Genomic DNA, 20445 nt, shown 5'->3' with positions numbered 1-20445 from the left:
AGCCCCAGACACACTCGGGCTGCCCTGGCTCCACATGCTGGGACTCTCCTGCAAAACTGTTTTGGGAAGCCAGAACCCGCCCCTACCCACAAAGTTCATACACCATCCTCCCCGGAACTGGGTGCTTCTCCCAGTAACTCAGTGGCTGCTCCAACAGACAGGCAGCCTGCATGGCCCAAACCGCAGGAGACTCGGGGTGACCAGGGGTCTCACTGAGGCCCCTGAATCTGGCAGCTGAGCCATCAAGCCCTGCTCTCAGGACAGACACACACTCCGCTGTCCCGAGAGTAGAGGTTGACAGAGAAGCCTGGCAGGCTACAGCCCATGGGGCCACAAAGAGTTGGACTGAGCAATTAAGACACACACGGTGTGTTCCTAACCTACCTGGGGACTTCCACGTCAGCGAGTGATGCCAGGAACAGAGTGAACAAGACAGGACTTTTTTTTTTTTTTTTAATATATATTTTCTTGGCCACACTGCACGGTACATGGGATCTTAGTTCCCTGACCAGGGATGGAAACCACACCCCTTGAACTGGAAGCATGGAATCAACCACTGGACCGCCAGAGAAGTCCCCAGGATTTCTGACTGTCAAGGGCAGTAGGAGAAAAAGGAAAGGGACGAGGCTTTTCCTTTTGGCTGCATGGGGAATGGGAGGGGACCGGGCACCAGGAACCGACACAGTCCGTGTCCCCCGGAACACACTGGGAACCCCCTGAGCAGATGACACAGGGGGGCGTCTGGTTTTGAATTAGCCCTCTGAAGGAGAAAACGGCCATTTCTCCAAAATGATGGGCACCTCCATATATTAATAGAATCTAATATTCAGGCGCTCATCGGAGCGATTGTGGGTTCAGCTCCAGACCACCGCAATAAAGTACCACAATAAAGTGAGTCACAAAACCTGGAAGGTTCCCAGGGCGCGTAAGTTACGTCCGTACCGTACCGTCATAGACTTCTAAGCGTTCAACTGCATCATGTCTAAAAAACCAACATACGTACCTTAATTTTAAGCCTCTGCTAAAAAAAAAAGGCCGACCAAATCACCTGAGCCTTCAGCCAGCCACAAGCTTTTTGCTTGAAAACAGTTTGAAGTCTTGCAAGAACTATCAAAATATGAGACACGGAGGAACAAATGCTGCTGGGAAAAACCACCAACAACTCACTTGGTGCAAGGCAGCCGCAAAACTTCAATTTGTCTTTTTAAAAAAAACGGGGTATCTGAGAAGCGTCAATAAAGCGAGGGATGGATGGGTGACCAAAGAGGGAGGCTGTTGGCTGGACACTGAGTGCTCACTGCCGGGGCTGTAGGTGAACGTTCCAGCATTGACTCCTGTCTCTGAAATAGTCTGGTGGTAAATGGAATATATTTAGTGGTGCACATCTGTTTCCTTGGGCAAAAACATTCTTAAGGTTATTTATTTTTAGTGCGTTGCACATTTATTTTAAGCATCAAAAAGGATAAATTACACAAAGGACTGAGTCCGCAGGACACAGAGCCCAGCTGCTCACCTGGTGGCTTTAAAAAACGAGGCCAGGCCCCACCAGCCAGGGCCCGAGACGTGCCCAGGGGCAGGCGCCTCAGCAAGATGGGTGTGGGCGTGGGGTGGGCTGGCCTGCACCCACCAGGGGCCGACCAGACGGTCTCTCCGTCTCTCAGACGCGACTGCTCTAAACTAGTGTTTCCCAGTGTGAAAAGAACTTATTAAAAAAAAATTATTTGTGTCATGTGAGCTATATTTTTGAATACATTTAAAAATAAACATAGAACTGTCGTTTCACACACAGTCCTCTGCATGCAACTCAGGTGTTTGCTTCGAGAAAACTAAAACGGGCTGGTGGCTGTGAGTTGGGATCCTGTGGAGAAACCCAGAGTCCTCTGCAGGTCACACCTTGAAGTGTGGACACACCGCAGGGCAGGGGTCTCAGACTGTCTCCGGGAGGGGCTGCCGGACAGTCAATACTCCAGGCCTTGTGGGCAGAAGCCTTGTTTGCGTGGGGCGTTTTGTTTTTGTTTATTCTTAGAAGACTTTAGAAATGCAACAATGCCCCCCCACCCAAGGTCTGGGGTCAGCGGCCTGGGAAGCAGCCGGCACCTCCCCCTCCAGGCTTGCTCCCCCGAGAGAGAGACTGCTCTGCAATGGTCCCATTCTTGCCTTAAAACTGGACACAGAAATCCAGGGTTTGCACTTAGCAAAAGACTTTAAAACTTAAAAAAGAAAAAAGTGCATGACCTGTCACTTTGTATAAAAACAGCAAAAAGGATTAGTTTATTAAATTTTTTCTTTACCTTCTAGGAGTAAAAAGACATGACAGTTTAAACTACTGTGTGTCAAAAGCCTGTGTATATGTAACGTGGTTGTTTTGTAAATACACGTTTGTGCAGACTGCAAAAAAAGAGAGATGCATCCAGTCCTTTGACTGCATGGGCTGGGGGTGACCGCTGCGGGACAGCCGTCTGCCCTCGAGGTTCCTGCTGGGGACAAGGCCCTGAGCGTTGGGAATGTCACCTCCCATTTCCGGGGGTGGAGCTGGAACACTCTCAGGAACCGTCTCATTCCCCTGGAAACAGTGTCAGGACTCAGCGGAGTGTGTCCAGCCGGTGTGTCTCAGGACGAACACGCTGGCGGGCAGGAGGGGCGTCAGCTCCGACAGGCCCAACAACTGTTGTCTAACATGCAGTCAAGTCATGCTCTAACTGGTAGCTCAGTCGGAAAAGAACCCACCTTTAATGCAGGAGACCAGGTTCGATCCCTGGGTCGGGAAGGTCCCCTGGAGGAGGAAATGGCAACCCGCTCCAGTCTCCTTGCCTGGAGAATCTCATGGACAGAGAAGCCTGGTGGGCTACAGGCCAGGGGATTGTACAAGTTGGACATGACTTAGCTACTAAACTACCACTTAAAGCTCAAAAAAAAAACCCTTCTTGGGGCTTAACATTTCTCTAGAAAAAATGATCTGTCATTTTGACAATAAAACTTTCAAGACCCCAGTCTCCCTTTTTCCTATGAAGGAAGTGGTTTTGTCATCTGTGAAGTCAGGAGGTGTCTCAGGGAAGCAACAACCATGTCCCCCAGCACGCAGGCTACTACTGGGGGGCTCTGGGGGTCAAACGACACGACCGAGCGTGTGGGACGCTTCCCGGGAGAAGCCAGCGTGCACAGCTGCTCAGGTGTAAATGACCACCTGCGACTACAGCCATTCGTCCTGAAGCCTCGCCTCCTCTCGGGAGCGCCCGCCCCGACCGCAGGCGCAGTGCCCAGCTCTCAGCAGGCCCCCGGGTTCCCGCTGAATTAATTATAACAATACGGGACGGTGTGTTCAGAGTTCCAGACAACCGGCTCAGAGACACATTTTGTCCTGCCAACTCTGTCCATGCCAAAAACATAATCTCCTTACTCTTAATTTTACGGCCTTTTTTTTTTTTTGTTAAAAATGAAGCAGAACCTATTTTCTCTTTATTTCTTTGAAATAAAGAAACGCGATAATTTTAGCATTCTTCGCCTGTTTTAAAGGCAACATTATCTGATCCTCAATATGGCTTACGTGCGAGGGGACAGTCATTTAGCATGCTGTTTACACAGATCAGGACGATGACAAGGGTCAACGATATGTCTACGGTTAGAGACCGGGTTAGCATCTGCAATAATTAGAGAAGGTGGCTGAACTGACTGACTGCTGCTTTACCTACTAAGCCAACCTACCAGCAGGCTCTTCATAAGGTTTCAGATACTCCTCATTAAAAAATGTTCATGTACTTTTAATCACTTGGTTGCAAGTAACATGGTAAAATTACGTGGAAACACTGAACTGGCTAGATTTCAAAACTCCTCAAATTTTATTAGCGTTTACAGATTTCGTTCATTGGAACATTAAGCAGCACCCAAGAACGCGTTCAGAAATAGGCCTAACATCTGCTGAGCAGTGGTAGCTGACAAAAAATTTTTTTTAAAGTTTATTTGATTTGGAAAGGATTTTTGGAGCTGACAGTTAAAATGCATTTCGTATGTCCCAGAAAATAAAGGCTGGTATTTACCACATGGCTTGTTTCTAAGAAACGAAGTAAACATTCGTTCTAAACAGTTCATTTTTTAAAAAGTGATTTAAGATACACAGGCTCCTGAGAAGGCTTTTATTGCCCTGACGATACGCACATCTGTCGGGGAACAATTCCAAGGGGTCCTCCAGGGACGCAGGGATTAACAGAGAGACGTCCAGCTCGAGGTGACCTAGCAGACCCCTGCTTCCAGAGGATGTGACCACAGCCAGCAGGTGGCATCCCAGCTAGGAACCGGCGGGGCACAGTGGCAAGGTCACCCTGGACTGGTCACCCTCGCCGGGCACTGTCGGGCTGGACACACCGGGGAGGAGAAGGAGAAGATGGGGGGTGCTCCTCACCCTTCTTGGGGGCCCCCGGGGCGCTGAGGCACGTGCAACCAGAGAAGCTCCTGACCTCCCCCGCAGCCCAGACAGCAACCCCACCCCGGGGCAGGAAAGAACCCGTGAACTCAGGCTCAACCCACACCACCGGGGATGTGGTCAACTCACTATTTTTTTTTTACTACTTTTATTTATTTTTTTATTTGGCTGTGCTGCATCTTGGTTGTAGCAGGAGGGGTATTTGCTTGCAGCATGCGAACTCTCAGTTGTAGTATACGGGATCTAGCTGCCTGACTTGGGGTGGGGGCAGTCAGACCCGGACCCCCTCCTGCATTGGGAGCACGGGTCCTTAGCCACTGGGCCACCAGGGAAGCCCCCAGCCCACTTTAAATTCTCTTCTTTTCTCTTGTTTCCAGATGACCACAATGCAGGTCCCAGGCATCTCATACAGAGCTCTGCTGTCCTGAGCTGAGCTGCAGGAATAACTTCGCTGGTCCTGGGAGCCTGGTCAAGGAACAGGCTGTCTGGGGCAGGAGCAGAGGGCTGGGTTGGGGCTGGGGGTGAGCATCACAATCTTGCTCCTGGTAGACACGAGGTCCTCAAGTCATACCGGGGAGAAGAGTTGAGGAGGAAGGCTGTTTACCTGGAGCAGAAGACACAGCAGCAAAGGAGCAGGACCCGTATGGACCAGCTGCGCATCCCTGGGCCCCGGCCAGCTCTGCGCCAGCGCTAAGCAGAGTCATCTACGTGTTTACCCTCTCAATCCCTGCAAACGACTCTCGGAGCAGAGGGAGCAAGTCCACATTCAGGCGGCTGGCTGACTCACCCCAGGCCTGGAGGACTGAGAGTTTAAGCGGCCGAGGCAGGGTGGGAACCCAGGCTTCAACCACAGGCAAGTGAGTTGTGGGCCTGGCATGGAGGCTCAGGGCTTCAAGGAGGAGGGCAGCCCCATCCCTGGGGACACTTGGGCATCCAGGCACCCCAGCCGTGAGACCCCCACGTCCCTGGATGCTCTGGGGCTCCTGGGAAAGATGTTGCTGCTCCTGGGTCACCAGCTTGCCGCCCTCCTGCCGTGGTCCTGCTCCATCCTTGAAATCACTCAGCCCTCCTCCCCCACCACACACCACGTCGGCAGTAAAGACGGAGCTGGGCATGTACAGGTCCCTGTCCCAGGAAGGCAAGCCAGTTCCCTTCTTCCCGTGAAACTGCTAAGTCTGTCAAACTCCGCACATCCGTACCAACAAGAGAAACAGCTGCAGGCTCCTTTCAGCAAGGTTTTTAAGAGTCAAGACACACCCGGTATACTTCCCCACACCCCAGGGCCCAGTGCAAAAGCACATCCCACATTCTATGACTTACGTTCAGGAAGCCTGATTTCTCACCTTGACTTACACACATTATGTAAAATTTCCTTGACTAGCCGTTATCTTGTCCTGCACCTTCCCTTACTTCAGCGAGACATTCAGGTTTCTTCTGTCCCCCTCTTCCGTCTCAGCCCCTCCTCTTTATGTGGAAGACTGTCCCTCTCCTCCTCCTACCTGGGAAGGACACGGGCTTCCCTCCCCACCTCCAGCACATCCCTTGGGGAAGACCCACCTTTCATTCTCTGCCTACACTCTTCGGACCATCCTAGTCTGTTCTGCTCGTCAAAGGAAGGGTGCAGAGCCAAAACTCCTAGATCCAAGTCCCTGTTTTCTGTTTTGGGGTGGCGGTGGGTACTGCCATACATGTGGGCTGGAGGGACCTGAGAGCAGAGACAGATGGAGGCGTCGCCCCCGGCACCGTCACAGCCCACCACCCTCAACATCTACCACTCCATCCGCTGGACAGTCTGATCCGTCTCAGAGCTGATGGGTCCCTTCCCCGCCCCCACCACCGGGAGGACAGCTGCTGGGTACCAGCCTTTCTGGGCCCCAGGTCCTCTGTGTGGCCCATGGCAGGAGACACGAGGGAGGAACACAGAGAGAGACGCCGGAAGTTCAAAGCCCTTGGGGACACCACGGTCTCCCAGCTGCAAGGGGACGCGGCTCAGGCTGCCCATGTTCTCTATCAAATCCCCGCATAATACTGGGCAGCCTGAGTTTCCTTCCTTTCTCCTCTTATCTTGAAGGGAGTTAAAAACAGCGGCAGACACATGGGGTCTGTGGCAGGGAGGCGGGGGTGCACGGTGGACATCGAGCATCCAAACACACGAGCTGGTAACTCTGATTACACGCCCAGATCCTCCTTCACTGGCCGCACCAGCAGCCGTCAGCAGGGCATGGACGGCAGAGGAGTAATTTCCATCGGAAGTGAGTGACAGCTGTGAAATTCCATCATCGGTGTGAAGGGCACATGTAAACCGACCGAATCTTTCTGACGTTCCAGGAGACCAGCGTGGGCCCGGCCAGTGAGGCCTGCGGCAGCTCCAAATTCTTCGTCTCACTAAGAAGTAACGGGGCAACTTCAACAGCTCTGCCTCAACGCCCAGGGTGTACTACACACATGCTGCTGTGGGTTAACTTTCCCTAAAAATGCGATCCATTCCAAACCCTCGGTACCTGTGGGCCAACATCCAGAGCCGGGTGTCTTCATGACATGAGGGAAACGTGGACTCAGACACGGGGAGGAGCCCCTGGACGACAAGGCAGAGACTGCAGATGCGTCCGTAGGCCCAAGGTCGCCCGGGGCTGGCAGTAACCAGGACCCGGACTCTCCCGAGTTCCTCCGGCAACAGCCAGCCTGTGAAGCCCTTGCTCCTGGACTCAGCCTCTGGAGCCCTGAGAATACAGCTCTGGTTTCAAGCAACCCAGACTGTGGTCACTTGTCAAGGCAGCCCTAAGGACTCGGATACACACACGCTGTCTCACACACATACACACGATTAAAAATGTTAAGTGCATGCCCCCAAATTTTACTGTTTGTATTATTAATACTTCTGTGTTAATACTTCAGGTTCCCGACTGAGTTGCCCACTTTTGCATTGCAGGAAGTGTTAGTCGCTTAGTCATGTCCAACTCCTGTGATCCCATGGACTGTAGCCGCCAGGCTCCTCTGTCCATGGGATTTTCCAAGCAAGAATACTGGAGTGGATTGCCATTTCCTATTCCATGGGGAATCTTCCTGACCTGGGATCGAACCTGGGTCTCCTTCATTGCAGGCAGATACTTTACCATCTGAGCCACCAGGGAAGCCCTGTACATTGCTAATTCACTATTTATAAAAACACACATAATATTTAAATCTATTCCCTCATTCCAAATTGTATCTTTAAAATAACCTCAAGTGGATGCGTCAGCTATCTTTGCCACAAGAATAAAGTATCAACCAAAACGGATCACACAATGAACGCACGACAGATGTCATCCTCTAAAAGCGGACGAAACCTGCACTCGGGAGAAGCCTGGGGATGTGAAAACAGAAGGCGCTGACCATCTTCTCCTTCTCAGGCATCTAGAGATCCCCCCACCATGGGTCAGAGTAACACTAAAGGATTGTTGTTGTCGTTCAGGTGCTGTCATGTCCGACCCCTTGCACCCCACTGACTGCAGCATGCCAGGATTTCCTGTCCATCACCATCTCCCGGAGCTTGTTCAAACTCATGTCCATTGAGTCAATGATGCCTTCTAACCATCTCATCCTCTGTCGCCCCCTTGTCCTCCTGCCCTCAATCTTTCCCAGCATCAGGGTCTTTTCTGATGAGTCTTTGCATTAGCTCCAAAGTACTGGAGATGCAGGTTAAGCGTCAGTCCCTTCCGATGAACGTTCAGGGATGAATACACTAGAGATTTTTTACATATTAATTAAAGCAAAAGGACAGCCCTGTGCAGACAGGAGAAGCGCAGGGAAGCCCCCGTGAGCTGTGTGCACAGAGCCCACAGCAACACGCCCCCCATGGAAAGCTGCTGCCCCGTGGAGACGGCGGGGTGTCACTCTGTAAGAGGCAAGGGGGGATAAATCGGTAAGCTTCCCCGGTGGCTGAGTGGTGAAGAATCCGCCTGCAGTGCAGGAGGCCCAGGTTTGATCCCTGGGTCGGGAAGATCCCCTGGAGAAGGGATAGGCTACCCACTCCAGTATTCTTGCCTGGAGAATTCCTTGGACAGAGGAGATGCAGGGCTACCATCCATGGGGTCCCAAAAGAGTCGGACACAACTGCGCGACTAACCCTTTCACACTTTCGATAACAACAGCAAGGAAATGGGAGGGTCTCACAGCTCACCCAGAGTCCAGACCCCTCAGCCCAGCACCCACGACATAATACCAGCAGCTGTGCCCCGACCTGACCCTTGCTGCAAAAGTCACTGCAGATGCAGCTGAGCTGTGATGGCATCACTGGCTTCCGGCGCCTCCTGGAAAGGATCCCACTGCTCCCACATTCTCCATAAACCTGGGTGGCAACACGGTGCCTGAAAGCTCCAGAACGTTCACTGCTGTCAAGCTTCTCGAGGAAGCAAGCATGGGTAACTGATGGATGTTAAGGCGTCTGGCAAGGGTTGAAAACACTTTGCAATTACAGGTTCCCAGACCAGGAGCAAGGACTCTTTATGTGCCAAGGCTTTTCTCATGCATTTCCTTTCAGAAACAACAAATTCTGGGCCCCTCCTGCCACCACGTGGGACTTGCCCCGGCACGTGGATGTCAGTTCTCTGGTCTGGAGAAGAAATGTAAAGAAGCACCCAGGCCGCCTGGGCCCAGGGTTGGCGGCCCTTGGGAAACAGGGGCCCATGGGGGGCTAAAGACTTCCAGGCACCAGGGGGCATCTGCTCACGGTGCTTCCAGGACCCGGAGGCCCTGACACATGTCCACGGCGGGCACCCCTGTAGGCTGCTGGCAATGCCAAGAATAATCCCTTGACCCGGAATCAAACAATGAGAAGACAGGTGGCCAGGTGGCAGGGCCAGGCCCTGAAGGTGAGAGCAAAGATCGCGGACACTCTATCCCCTGACCCGGGGGCCCTTGGGCACTGGCCCTGCTTGAGGGGTGAGACACTTCCACCCTGCAGATGGAAGAAAGGACATCCCGAGAGTGAACCCGAGATGCTTCCCCGCTTTACAATGGATGTATTCTGAAAATCACATGACACCGTGAAATTCGCATCCTTAAGAACGACTGCCTGAAAAGTGGAGAAAGCGGGGCTACTAAGAGGTCGTGTTTAGGTCCCCCCACTGGGGATGGTTTTACTTTTGATGCACAAACACGCAAGAGAAAGGCTTCCATTTCATCAAAATCTAAGGGTCCGCCACAAGGAAAGCACAGTGAGGCCCGAACGCGATGGCAGACGCGGAAACGGCAAAGTCACAGCAACGACAAACAGCACCACGGGCAGGGGGAGCGGGAGCTGGCCACGGGCGGGAGGGCCGGGGACCCCCGCCAGCCACACCAGACGACAAACAGCACCACGGGCGGGGGAGCGGGAGCTGGCCACGGGTGGGAGGGCCGGGGACCCCCGCCAGCCACACCAGACGTCAGGTCAGGCAGGAGAGAGGCCAGCGTGCGGCCGCGAAACCGGGGCCCAGACCACGTAACCTATCTAAGGACCCCCACCCCCGAGTGAAACCCAGGGTATCCCGGGCCCACAGGCAGCCTGACTTGAGGAGGTAGGGTCATCAACCTACACAGCCTGCCCCGAGGAATAAGTAGAAACCCAAGAAAAAAAGTCTCTAAAAGACTCTTGGGGTATAATCCAGGTGACCACGGCTAAGACCCGCACTCAGACTCAAAGGCACAGGTACGCCAGCACACCCAAGTCCAGCGTCCAGGAGAGGAGAACGGGGGCGCCTGCATCGCCTCTCTACAGCACGCACCTGTCTAGCATCTGCATCCATCTTTCCGTGTCTAGGTATGCTTTTCCTCCTTGACCCCCACATCCAAGCCTTCACCTCTAATCTCCCTGAAATCATCATGTCGATATGGATAACCAAAACATTCTCACGTGTCCACCAAGAATTCTGCAACGTCACGGCAGAGCCCCAAAGGTGGCCAGGGAATTCCACCTTCCACACACTTCACGACGATTACAAGGTGCCCAGCAACGAGAGTTAAATACTAGAACAGGTGTTACAAGGAACATGGGAAGCTACTCAGAACTACTGCTAAGAAGACATCTAAGGGACAAAACAGGGTGAAATGTTTAACTTAAAAAAAAAAAAAAAAAGGATAAGATGAAAACAAAATCGGATGGGTAACACAGAACGAGGAGGCAAGGGAGCACTACAGTACAGAGTTGGGTCTCTCCTCGCTCTTCAAACAAGACAAGCGCTGCCATGAAGGAAATGTATAGTTACCTGCATCCATATCTGCAAAGAATGGAACAGCCAGTGAGAAAAAGAAGGAACCAGAAATTCAGTGTCTCAGAGTTGGATTTTTAAAAGGTTACACGGAGAGAAAATATAATTTAGAAAACGGTGTGTGTACACTCTAGCTGGATTTGGGGGGGCACGGAAGCTACCTGGTTTCCTAGCTTGACTACCATCGTTTTATTTAAAGCGAAAAACAAAACGTGGATATGTTAAACTGAAGAAGTAAAAGCCTCACGGCAAAATAAATAGCTTATTCTCATGCAAAAATGATTATTCCATGTTTAGAGCACAATATAAAGGGGGAAACACACTCAAACGTATGGTGGTGGTCATCGGAAGTGCTCGGGTCTGCGACTATGGAAAGGTCCGTACAAATTACGTTATAAACTCAACGTCCAAAGCGAAGACACGTCCAAGCAGTAATATTAAAGGCGTGACACTGGACTCAGCTGTGAGGGACAGAACCACCAGCTAAGAGCATATTTAACAGGATTCGTGGTTTGACTCTATTGCTCCCAATGCCAAGATGAAGTTAACGTAATTGGTTGGCTGACAGTACTACCAAAAAAGCAACATAGCTACGGATTTCTGCTGCTTCGTATTTTGTTCTTTTTCTTGACATGGGATATACGACAGTCATGATTTAGAATATGCTAACGAAAACCTTGGCCAACTAAACTCTCTTGAGCTGGAGACTGTCTGCCAAAAGAGCATACCTTCGGGAGACTCCTCCTGGACATACGTGCCGGTCAGATAGCGGTGCACCAGGGCCGACTTGCCGCTGGCCAAGTTACCCACAATGCCCTGCAACACAGAAATGGACAGTCACTAAGGAGCGGTCAGTGTACCACGCTTTCAGCAACCTGCAGACAGACAGGGCTGGAAAGGACAGAAATCCGAAACATCATCTCATTAAATTCTTCTCCGGGAGAAAAAGCGATTCCAGCACCCTCAGTTAACATCACACATCTCCATCAGTCTCCACGGCCTGAGGAATCAACACGGTTTGGACACACGTTTGCTGTGATGGCATTCTTCTAGATCCCATGAGTGCTGATTACGTTGGGAAGGTGCACAGCCCGCCAGCGTGCACTGGGGACCCTCAAAACTCTCAACAGGGCACGAATGAGGTTAAAGAGGACACAGGGGCAGTACTGGGCCATAAAGAGGTTAGGGGACATTCTGATACATTCCATCACGACCTCGGGGCAGGATCAGGAGTCCGGGAGGAACAGTGTCCAGCAGGGACCGGAGGGGAGAAAGCCGCACCAAGGCAGGGCAGAGGTGGCGAGCTGGCCCAGTCTCTGGACATGGGCTCCCACATTGCAGGGCTGAGATGAGGAAACACCAGAGGCCCGTGGTCAAGGCGGCTGAGGTGTTCATCCTCCCTGAAACATGGCTCGAGAGAGATGTGAGGGACCACCGTCCCAGCAGGTAGGAACGCACCATCTCCAGGGTGCAAGGCTGGCTTTATCCCATCGTCTGCCAGAGACAGCTCCCCCGTAGACAGCTCTCGCTCCCACAGCTCCCCACAGCTGACACCTGGACACAGGGACCGCCCCTTGGGACGCCCTCCCCACTCTGTGGAGCTCATCCCCCACCATCTTCTGTGTGAAGACCCTCCTGCACGATAACCTCTTCCTCCCCCACTAGAACTAACCCCCCAAAGCCGCACTGAGGCATCAAAATCAATTCCTGCTTAGGAAAAGCAGGACAAGAGCCCTGCCCTGCATACAGTCTCCTCCCAGGAAGAATCTGCCTCGCTCTCCCACCAGCCAGGCCTCCGGGGCACACCTCCCTGCTCACCCTGAACCACCACCCCCCACAAAGTTTTTGACTCTATGGCTTCAAAGACACTGCTCAAGGTCACCAACAAATTGGTTTCTGAAACCCCTCACCTTCCCCTCATCCTGACCCAGCCCTTCACCAGAAGCTGTAGATGAGGTTCTCTGCAAACTTCTGTCTTGGGCTTCCTCTTGGAATTCCGTCTCAGCCACGTGGGCTCCTTCCCTAGATCCCCTGGATTCTGGATTCTAAAGCCCATCTGAGGGAGCCAAAGCCACATCCCACCTCCTCGTAAGGAGCTTCGGATTCCCACTGCCTCAGCCCCGCCCCCATTCAGGTAAACCCGCACACACCCAAGGCTCCGCATGTATACATCTGACTATTTCCCCCCGCCCGGAGGACAGTTTGTAAGCATCTCCTCCGCCCCACGGGGCAGGCGGTGCAGTCCACTGGAGCTCGGGACAGCCTTTAGCTCGTCACCCTGCCTGGGAGCTCCCCCTCCTCACCCCGAGAATACCAGAGATTCTTTACGATCAACACTGCAAAAATGCGACGCCCTCATTTCACAACTCTTGGGAAGCCTCTCACTCTGGCTGCAGGCTGGAGTCCAAGAATTTCATGGACAACAAAGTGTCCCCTCCGCATCCTTACAATCAATCTTGATGGAGGCACCCTGGCCAGGCGGGAACCACACCCACGCTTTACTCACCCAGGTCCTCCTGCTCTACTTCACCCAAGAGTTCAGGGTGGTCTCCATGCTTCTCTGCACACCCAGCACACTATACACTGCTGACGTTCTTGGCTCTACCTCCCACCACATCATGTCCCCCAAGACCAAGAACTAGGTCTCAGATACTGGCAAGGACACTCTGTATCCCTACACTCAGTAGTTTCTCGTCCCAACAAAGTGCTGGGAAATATGGGATGGGTGCGTGGGTGGGTGGGTGGATGGGTGAGTAGGTGGATGGGTTGATGGGTGGGTGGGGTGGATGGGTTGATGGATGGATGGGTGGGTGGATGGGAGGGAGAGTGGGTGGATGGGTGGATAGATGGGTGGGTGGAGTGGATGGATGGATGGGTGGGTGGGTGAGTGGATGGATGGGTGGATGGATGGGTGGATGGATGGGTGGGTGAGTGGGTGGGTGGGTGGGTGGATGGATGGGTGGATGGGTGGGAGGGTGGGTGGATGGATGGATGGGTGAGTGAGTAGATGGGTGGGTGGGTAAAAGGCTGCATAGATGGGTGGATGAGGTGGACAGGTGGGTGAGTGGATGGATGAGTAGGTAGGAGGGAGGGAGGAGAGAGCTATGTTGGCTGGTTGGATAAATGGATGACGTGCCAATAACTAGGACAACAAACAGATTAATAGAACAGAACACATCTGACATTATTAAAATTTGACCTAAAACCCTGAACCCATCCTGTCCTTCCCACCAGTCAGGCTCCTTCCGTCCTCAACCTCCCCTTCCCTGCTTCACGGTCAGTGTGCCAGTGGCCAAACCCCATGCTCAGCCTCACCGACTCTGGACACCTAGACCTTTCCCCATCAATCACTACTGGAAACAAACTCTTACGCGTGCCTCAGCAGCAGTTCAGACGTCACCTCCTCTGAGAAGCCTTCTTAATGCCATGGCCTCAATAATGCTTCCTCCCAAAGCTCCCTGACCGTCCTCCTCACACAACCAGCCTGCCTCTTACCTGTTTCCCCAGCATCATATGTTGCGGGTCTGACTCTCTCCAGTGCCGACAAGGGACTGGCTCTCAAGTGTGTCTGGTTCTCTACCTCCCAGCACTGCCCAAGGCAGACGCTTTTCCCCCACCCCACCCCCGCAACACTGGGAAGATAAATGGATGAATGACTTAACAACACCAATGAGTAGAAACGAGATGCTTTATCACTACGGCTCCAAGCTCCAGACTATGTGGACAGAACCTAAATAAAGTTGTTTCCTTCCTGATTGGACTCCTGTCTTCCCTTTGCCGTGGGCCTCTATAATCTGAGAATTTTCACCTATTAATTATTCTTTTGCTCAAGGGTACCTGCTGTTTGTCAGCTTCACGCTGAGAAAATCCAAAACAGTATGCCACTGAATTGAATTTTTAATTAAGATTAGGCTGCTTCTTTCCCGAGGAGGAAAGTGCTCGAAATCAAACACTATTCAGTCTGTGTTTTCTATGTGTGAAAACATTCTCTCCTTCTGACACGTCAACGATTTGCAAAGAATTAACTCACCCCTTGCAAGGATCAAATCACTGGATCCCCCACACGGGGCAGGGGGGGAAGGTGTTTTATTTGAACTGAATGGTCACCTCAGACACCTTCTTATGTGTGCACACCATGGGCTTTATTTTAATTTGAAACACTGGCAGAAACTAACAGCCAGCTGTGAGGAGGAAATAAAACAAGGGATGAAAATGCTCTTTAAGCTGCAAAACTGTGCTGGGATCTGTGAACAGCTCCTGGATACAAACCAGAGAAGAATGGAATCAAGCCAGCCTGGGTCTCCAGGCTCGGGAAGAAGCAAGGTAACATGGGTAAAGGTGCCCTGAAACTTACAGAATCGTGTGTTCTGGTGGCAACACGTGACCACCGAGGGCCTGGGCATCCTCGGGGAAGAACTGTCAACTGTCAGGCCGCACAGGCGTCTTTCTAAATTGATCTCTCTACTGCCCACACTCCACTGCTTACCTGCTAAACACGGAGTTGGCTGAAAAGAAAATTGAGGCTTTTGGTTAAAAATCCCAGTTGGGAATTCAACGTTAACACACGAACGGGATGTGACCAGTTGTGGACTGAGGCCCTCCTCTCTGAGGCCGGCAATCTCAGGAGTCCTTTCCTTTCTGCTTGGAGGTGAGCGGTCAGTGCGTGCTGCCTGCAGACGTCCACAGGGGCCCGAGTGTGGATCCTCGGCAGGGAGGCCGGCAGCAGCTGGCCACTCATCATCTCCCCACTACCGACCCCACCTCAGGAAGCAGACAGCCTGGTGCTGCCCGTCCGGAAAAGAAAGCCAACAATAGGGCGTTCCCTGGCAGTTGGGTGGTTAGGACTTGGTACTCTCACTGCCGAGGGCCCAGGTTCAATCCCTGGTCAGGGAACTAGGGTCCCGCAAGCCAGGCAATGGGGTCAGAAAGAAAGCAAGCGAACACTGACATTTTTCTGTTTGACAGATTCCAGAAGATTTATGCTCAAACATGATCTAAAGAGCCCACTTGAGGCTTGCTATCATGTTGCGGACCTGCTGCATTTCTGAAACGGAGTCGGGGATCTGAGGGGCACTGACATCAGGGGCCACCTGTCCTGGGGGCCGCGCCCAGCAGGACGGAATCGCGGCCCTGTGGACACACGCAGAGGTTGCCCCTGGACAGAGGAGCGTTTCTGCAGACGCTGCGAACGCCTCGGCACAGAAGGGGTCTCCTGGGGAGGCCAGGCTGCCTGCTGCTCCTCCCCCATAAGGAGGGCGCCAGCGGGGGCCCTGGCCCGCCCCACACAGCTCGCGGGGAGCGGGGCAGGGCCTTCCCCAGAAGAACTCCAGAATCCTTTGCATTTACTTGTCCATGAGATGCAGTCCACCCCTCCTGTGAATTCCAGCCAACTTTACGAGAGAGTTCTGTTTCAGGATCGTAAATCCACCTGTTAACACGGCCACCCCACCCCTCCAGGCATTGATTCCAGAAGACTGCATGCTTCGGAAACACCAGCAGAGAACAGGTCTGGGTGGGAGGCACCCTCAGTTATCATGGGCTGGTGTGGGGCTCTGGCAGAACCATTAACACCTTCAGCTCCCCAAACTGGGTCTAAACTAGAGGGTCTGATCCTCAGATGACACTTCAATCCTCAGCTCCTCACCTGCACGGGCCACACTTCAAAAGCTCCACAGCCACATGGAGCCCACGGCTTCCACCTCGGGCAGCAAAGAAAGAGAACCTTTCCACGCTGCAGACAGTTCTGCCCGCGGTGCTGATGCAGACAAACGCCGGGTTCAAATCCGGCTCCACCTTGTACTAAAGTGAAAGTCGCTCAGTCGTATCTGACTCTTTGCAACCCCATGGACTGTACAGTCCATGGAATTCCAGGCCACAATACTGGAGTGGGTACCCTTTCCCTTCTCCAGGAGATCTTCCCAACCCAGGGATCAAACCCAGGTCTCCCGCATTGCAGGCACATTCTTTACCGGCTGAACCACCAGGGAAGCCCACCTCATACGAACTGGAGCTCTTTGGGCACCTTCTTTATTCAACTTTTTTATGTTTATTTCTTTTGCTGCACCGGATCTCAGCGGTGGTGCACAGGCTTATTTCATTTCCTTTGTGGAATGTGGGGTCTTAGTTCCTGGACCAGGGATGAACCTGTGTCCCCTGCACCGCAGGGCAGATTCTTAACGACAGGGCCACCAGGGCAGTCCCCTTGGGCACATCTTAACATCCGAGGCTCAGTCGTCCGCACTGCGAGGGGGGGGACAACTCCAGACCCACTCAGGACTAAAGGCGGAGGCTCCTCCAGGCAGGTGCTCCGCACCCCACACAGAGAGAGCACCTTCCTCATCTCAGTGCTGTTCCTCCTGTTTCACTCTGCCGGCAGAACCTCACCCACTTTGGCTGGCTCAGGAGGGCCGATCTGGAACTAAGAAGCCTTCCTGGAAATCTCTGAGTAGCATCTCTGGCTGCTGGCCCGAGACTGCTGACAGCATTTCCTGACCGGGGCCTACGGGATCAGCCCTCTGCTGGGGACGCATCTCAAGAGCGCACGGGATGGAGCGGCACTGTCCCGGGGCTGGGCTGAACCCGCACCTCTGGAGCGCCCTGGGACGGCGGGCCCCGTGGTCTCCCCCAAGGAAGGCGTCACTGAGGAAGGTCAGACCTAGAAGGAACTCACCTGCTGTCACCACGGTCAGAGTCCGCCACATGAGACGTTTCACACACATATACACACACACACAAAAACACATATACACATATACACACACACCCTCCAAATGCCACTGATCGCACAGCAACGTGATCATTTAATAGTTCTATCGGTCCTTGTTTACACCTTAAGGTGAGGGGTGCCAAGTGCAGAGGGGCTCAGAGGTATTACTGCAACAGACTCAAGTTACTTTTTACTTCAGTCAATGTCTAAGCTTTAAATCTCCAGGAGATAGTGGAGGACAGAGGAGCCTGGCGGGCTACAGTCCACAGGGTCGTCAAGAGTCGGATACAACTCAGTGACTGAATAGCAAACAAAGCTTTGAGTAGCCTCGCTGAATTATTAAAGTTCATAATGAGAACAAAGCTTTTAATTTTTCACTGCTCCTTCGTTAACAGTACATAATCACACTTTCTTAATAATGAATTACAATTATGACTTAATAGTTAGCCACAGAGACTTCCCATGACATCCTGCAAAGGACTAGTAAAGGTGTGGGTGGGTGGGTGTGTGAGAGACAAACCGACGAGTGTCTCTCACTCACTCACTCACACACACACACACACACACACGGGTGTGAGACAGAACGGCAGGGGGACACGCAGCCCTGCACTCAGGCCGTCTGCCTGGCCACCCATCATGACCGTCACAGGCACCCCTGGGCTCCAGCCCCACCCTCAGCCTCACCTGCCCCCCCCCCCAACTCCCCAGGACACACTGGACACACCTCTGGGCCCCCGGGGAGGAGACGGCCCCCGACATGAAGACGAGGGGTGCTCACAGGCCGCACTGTGCCTCTTCCTGGACCCGTTCCGAGCCCCCCTCCTGCAGGTTGAGAAACAACCACGCTCAAGGCCAGAGCAACCACTCACCACTTTGAGCTCCGGGACGGATCGACTCAATGTCCATTCCTGGCTGTTCACGAAGGCATCTGTAAAACAGGAGGGCGAACGCAAGTGAGACACGTGACTTAAGGGAGGGCAGGGTCAGCACGCCCCCACCGTGCCAGTCTTCAAACCAGAAGGACACAGCAGACGGTCCAGCCCCGGCCTGGGATCTCGTCCCCTGAGCTGCTGAGATCTGCCTGCCGCACACAGTCGTTCTGACACCAGTTCGTGTCCTGTGTGCTAAACCTCGTCACACGCTCCGACCCAAGACCACCAAGTCCTGCCCCAGCCCTTTATGAGCCACGCTTCCCTGGGCGTTCAGACCCTTCTGACCCTAAGGGTGGGCCACTTGGAGGACGATGGAGGCTCTGGCTGCTCTGAAACTGACCCTGATGCCAGGCAACTTTGAGCCTCTGGGTTTCCCCTAAACTAGTAGTAACTTGCTTAAAATTCCACCACCAGAGTTACAGTAGCTGATGGCTGGATTTTGAAAATTCAAGTGTTTATAGCATGTTATGGTTTAGAAGACCTCGGTGCTGGACTTCTGATCCTCAAAGACACAACAGACACTGAGGATCCAGTCAGGACACTTCGGGATGACACGTGATGTGTTGGAAAGACCGGGGGTGCCCAGCCACTGCGGGGCCCTCTGCAGGGCCCAGCCCGCCCAGTCAGCACTCTGGGGGCGGCCTCCCCTGACCGTCTCTGCCTCTCACCCCCAAGTGTATGGGTGGAGGTGACCGCCCCACAGGGAGGACCCCAACGACCTGATTCCCCGTGTCCCCCACCTGCCATTTCCCTTCATGGCACCCCACCCCACCACCCACTCTGTGTACTTAGGGATGGACACACAGAGCTGTTAACAAACACGGCAGCTGCCCCAGAGACCCCCGAGCGGAGGGCCTGCCTCCAAAGGGCCTTCGGTTTCCGTGCCTTTTCCGAAAAACCCCCAACTCCTTCATGCTACACGATGACCAAGAAGTCAAATCACAAATGGCCTAGAAGTCAAGTAATGCCCGATGCCCAACTTTCTAACCCAACGGATGCAGGAACGGAAGCAGCTCCACTGGGGGCATTGCAGAGAAGGACCAGAAAACACCTGGAAAAGACAGACAGCGACACGAAAACACAGACGCCGCCGGCCCCGCCAAGACGGAGGCTGAGGTCTGCCGGCTCAGAGGCCTTCCTCACGTCAGAGGAGGACTACAGGGAGGAGGAAGGCCGGGCTGGGGGATCAGGGTGGGATGGGAGGCGCCAGGCAGCTGGAAAGGGCCTGCGAGGCGCAGCTGAGAGCTGGTGGGGACTGGTGTCCAACAGCAGAGACACTGGACTTCGGGGACTCGAATACCCGGCCAACTGGCAGAGTGAGCGGGCCCATCGGAAAGGAGCTCAGAAGGAAAGATGCTCACTCAGGAAAGGGAAGGGCAAGGGCCACTGCTCCCCCCACGGAAGTGAGCCAGCTGGGGGCCACGTGTCGGGGGGCACACATTAATTGGGTACCTGCACACCCACTCTTTGGCCGGCGGGCACCACCCTAACGTGTCCCAGACAAGCTGTCCCTGCAGACGAGTTAACCATGGGTGCTCTAGTACAGGGCCTGCCTGAGCCCTCGTGTGCACTCAGCAAACAGTAACCAACGCCACACCTTCCCAGCAGCGAACAGGGTGATCAGAAAGGTCACAAACACTCACTCTCTGTCATCAGCTGATCTCTCAGGAAAACGGGAATGTGGATTGTAGGATTGGGGGTGGGGTGATTTCAACAGTCCAGGGAAGCAGATGCCAGCTGTTCCATCAACATGAAATACCTGTGCCAAGAATGTCTCCCAAAGCCGGGCTGTTGCCGTGCTTGTAAACAACCCAGGGCTGGTTACACGTACGTGGATACATTCCTATGTGCTCACTCAGTCATGTCCGACTCTCTGCGACCCCATGGACTATAACTGGCCAGGCTCCTCTGTCCATGGGATTCTCCAGGCAAGAACACTGGAGTGGGTTGCCATTTCCTTCTCTGGGATACATTCCTGTAAGGAAGGCTAAGTCACCAACAAAAGCCCCAGTGTACCAAAGTGCAACCATCCCAAAGCCACAGTGATGTGTGTGTGTGTGTGTGTGTGTGTGTAACACACACAACCCTGTCCGTGCGGAGAACACTTCTGGAAGCATAAGTACTTCATAGTTGCTGATCTAGGGTTAAGGAACCAGCTTGGGG

General features: G+C 53.4%; 1 protein-coding gene across 9 annotated transcripts in view; it reads right to left on the bottom strand.

Moving 5' to 3' along the window:
• The window catches only part of AGAP1 (ArfGAP with GTPase domain, ankyrin repeat and PH domain 1), a 561687-nt gene that overhangs the window by 353591 nt on the left and 187651 nt on the right, over positions 1–20445 (bottom strand). For all 9 annotated transcript variants that reach the window (XM_061412705.1, XM_061412707.1, XM_061412706.1 and 6 more), the window contains exons 2-3: positions 18220–18278; positions 11373–11460 (exon numbers count right to left, since the gene is read on the bottom strand). In XM_061412705.1, the coding sequence (XP_061268689.1) occupies positions 11373–11460; positions 18220–18278 (147 nt within the window). The remainder of the gene's footprint in view (positions 1–11372; positions 11461–18219; positions 18279–20445) is intronic.

Source organism: Bos javanicus, chromosome 3 (genome assembly GCF_032452875.1).
Source record: "Bos javanicus breed banteng chromosome 3, ARS-OSU_banteng_1.0, whole genome shotgun sequence".
Taxonomy (NCBI): domain Eukaryota; kingdom Metazoa; phylum Chordata; class Mammalia; order Artiodactyla; family Bovidae; genus Bos; species Bos javanicus.
Note: the sequence above shows the minus strand (reverse complement) of the source record. Positions and strands in the feature narration are given on the sequence as shown.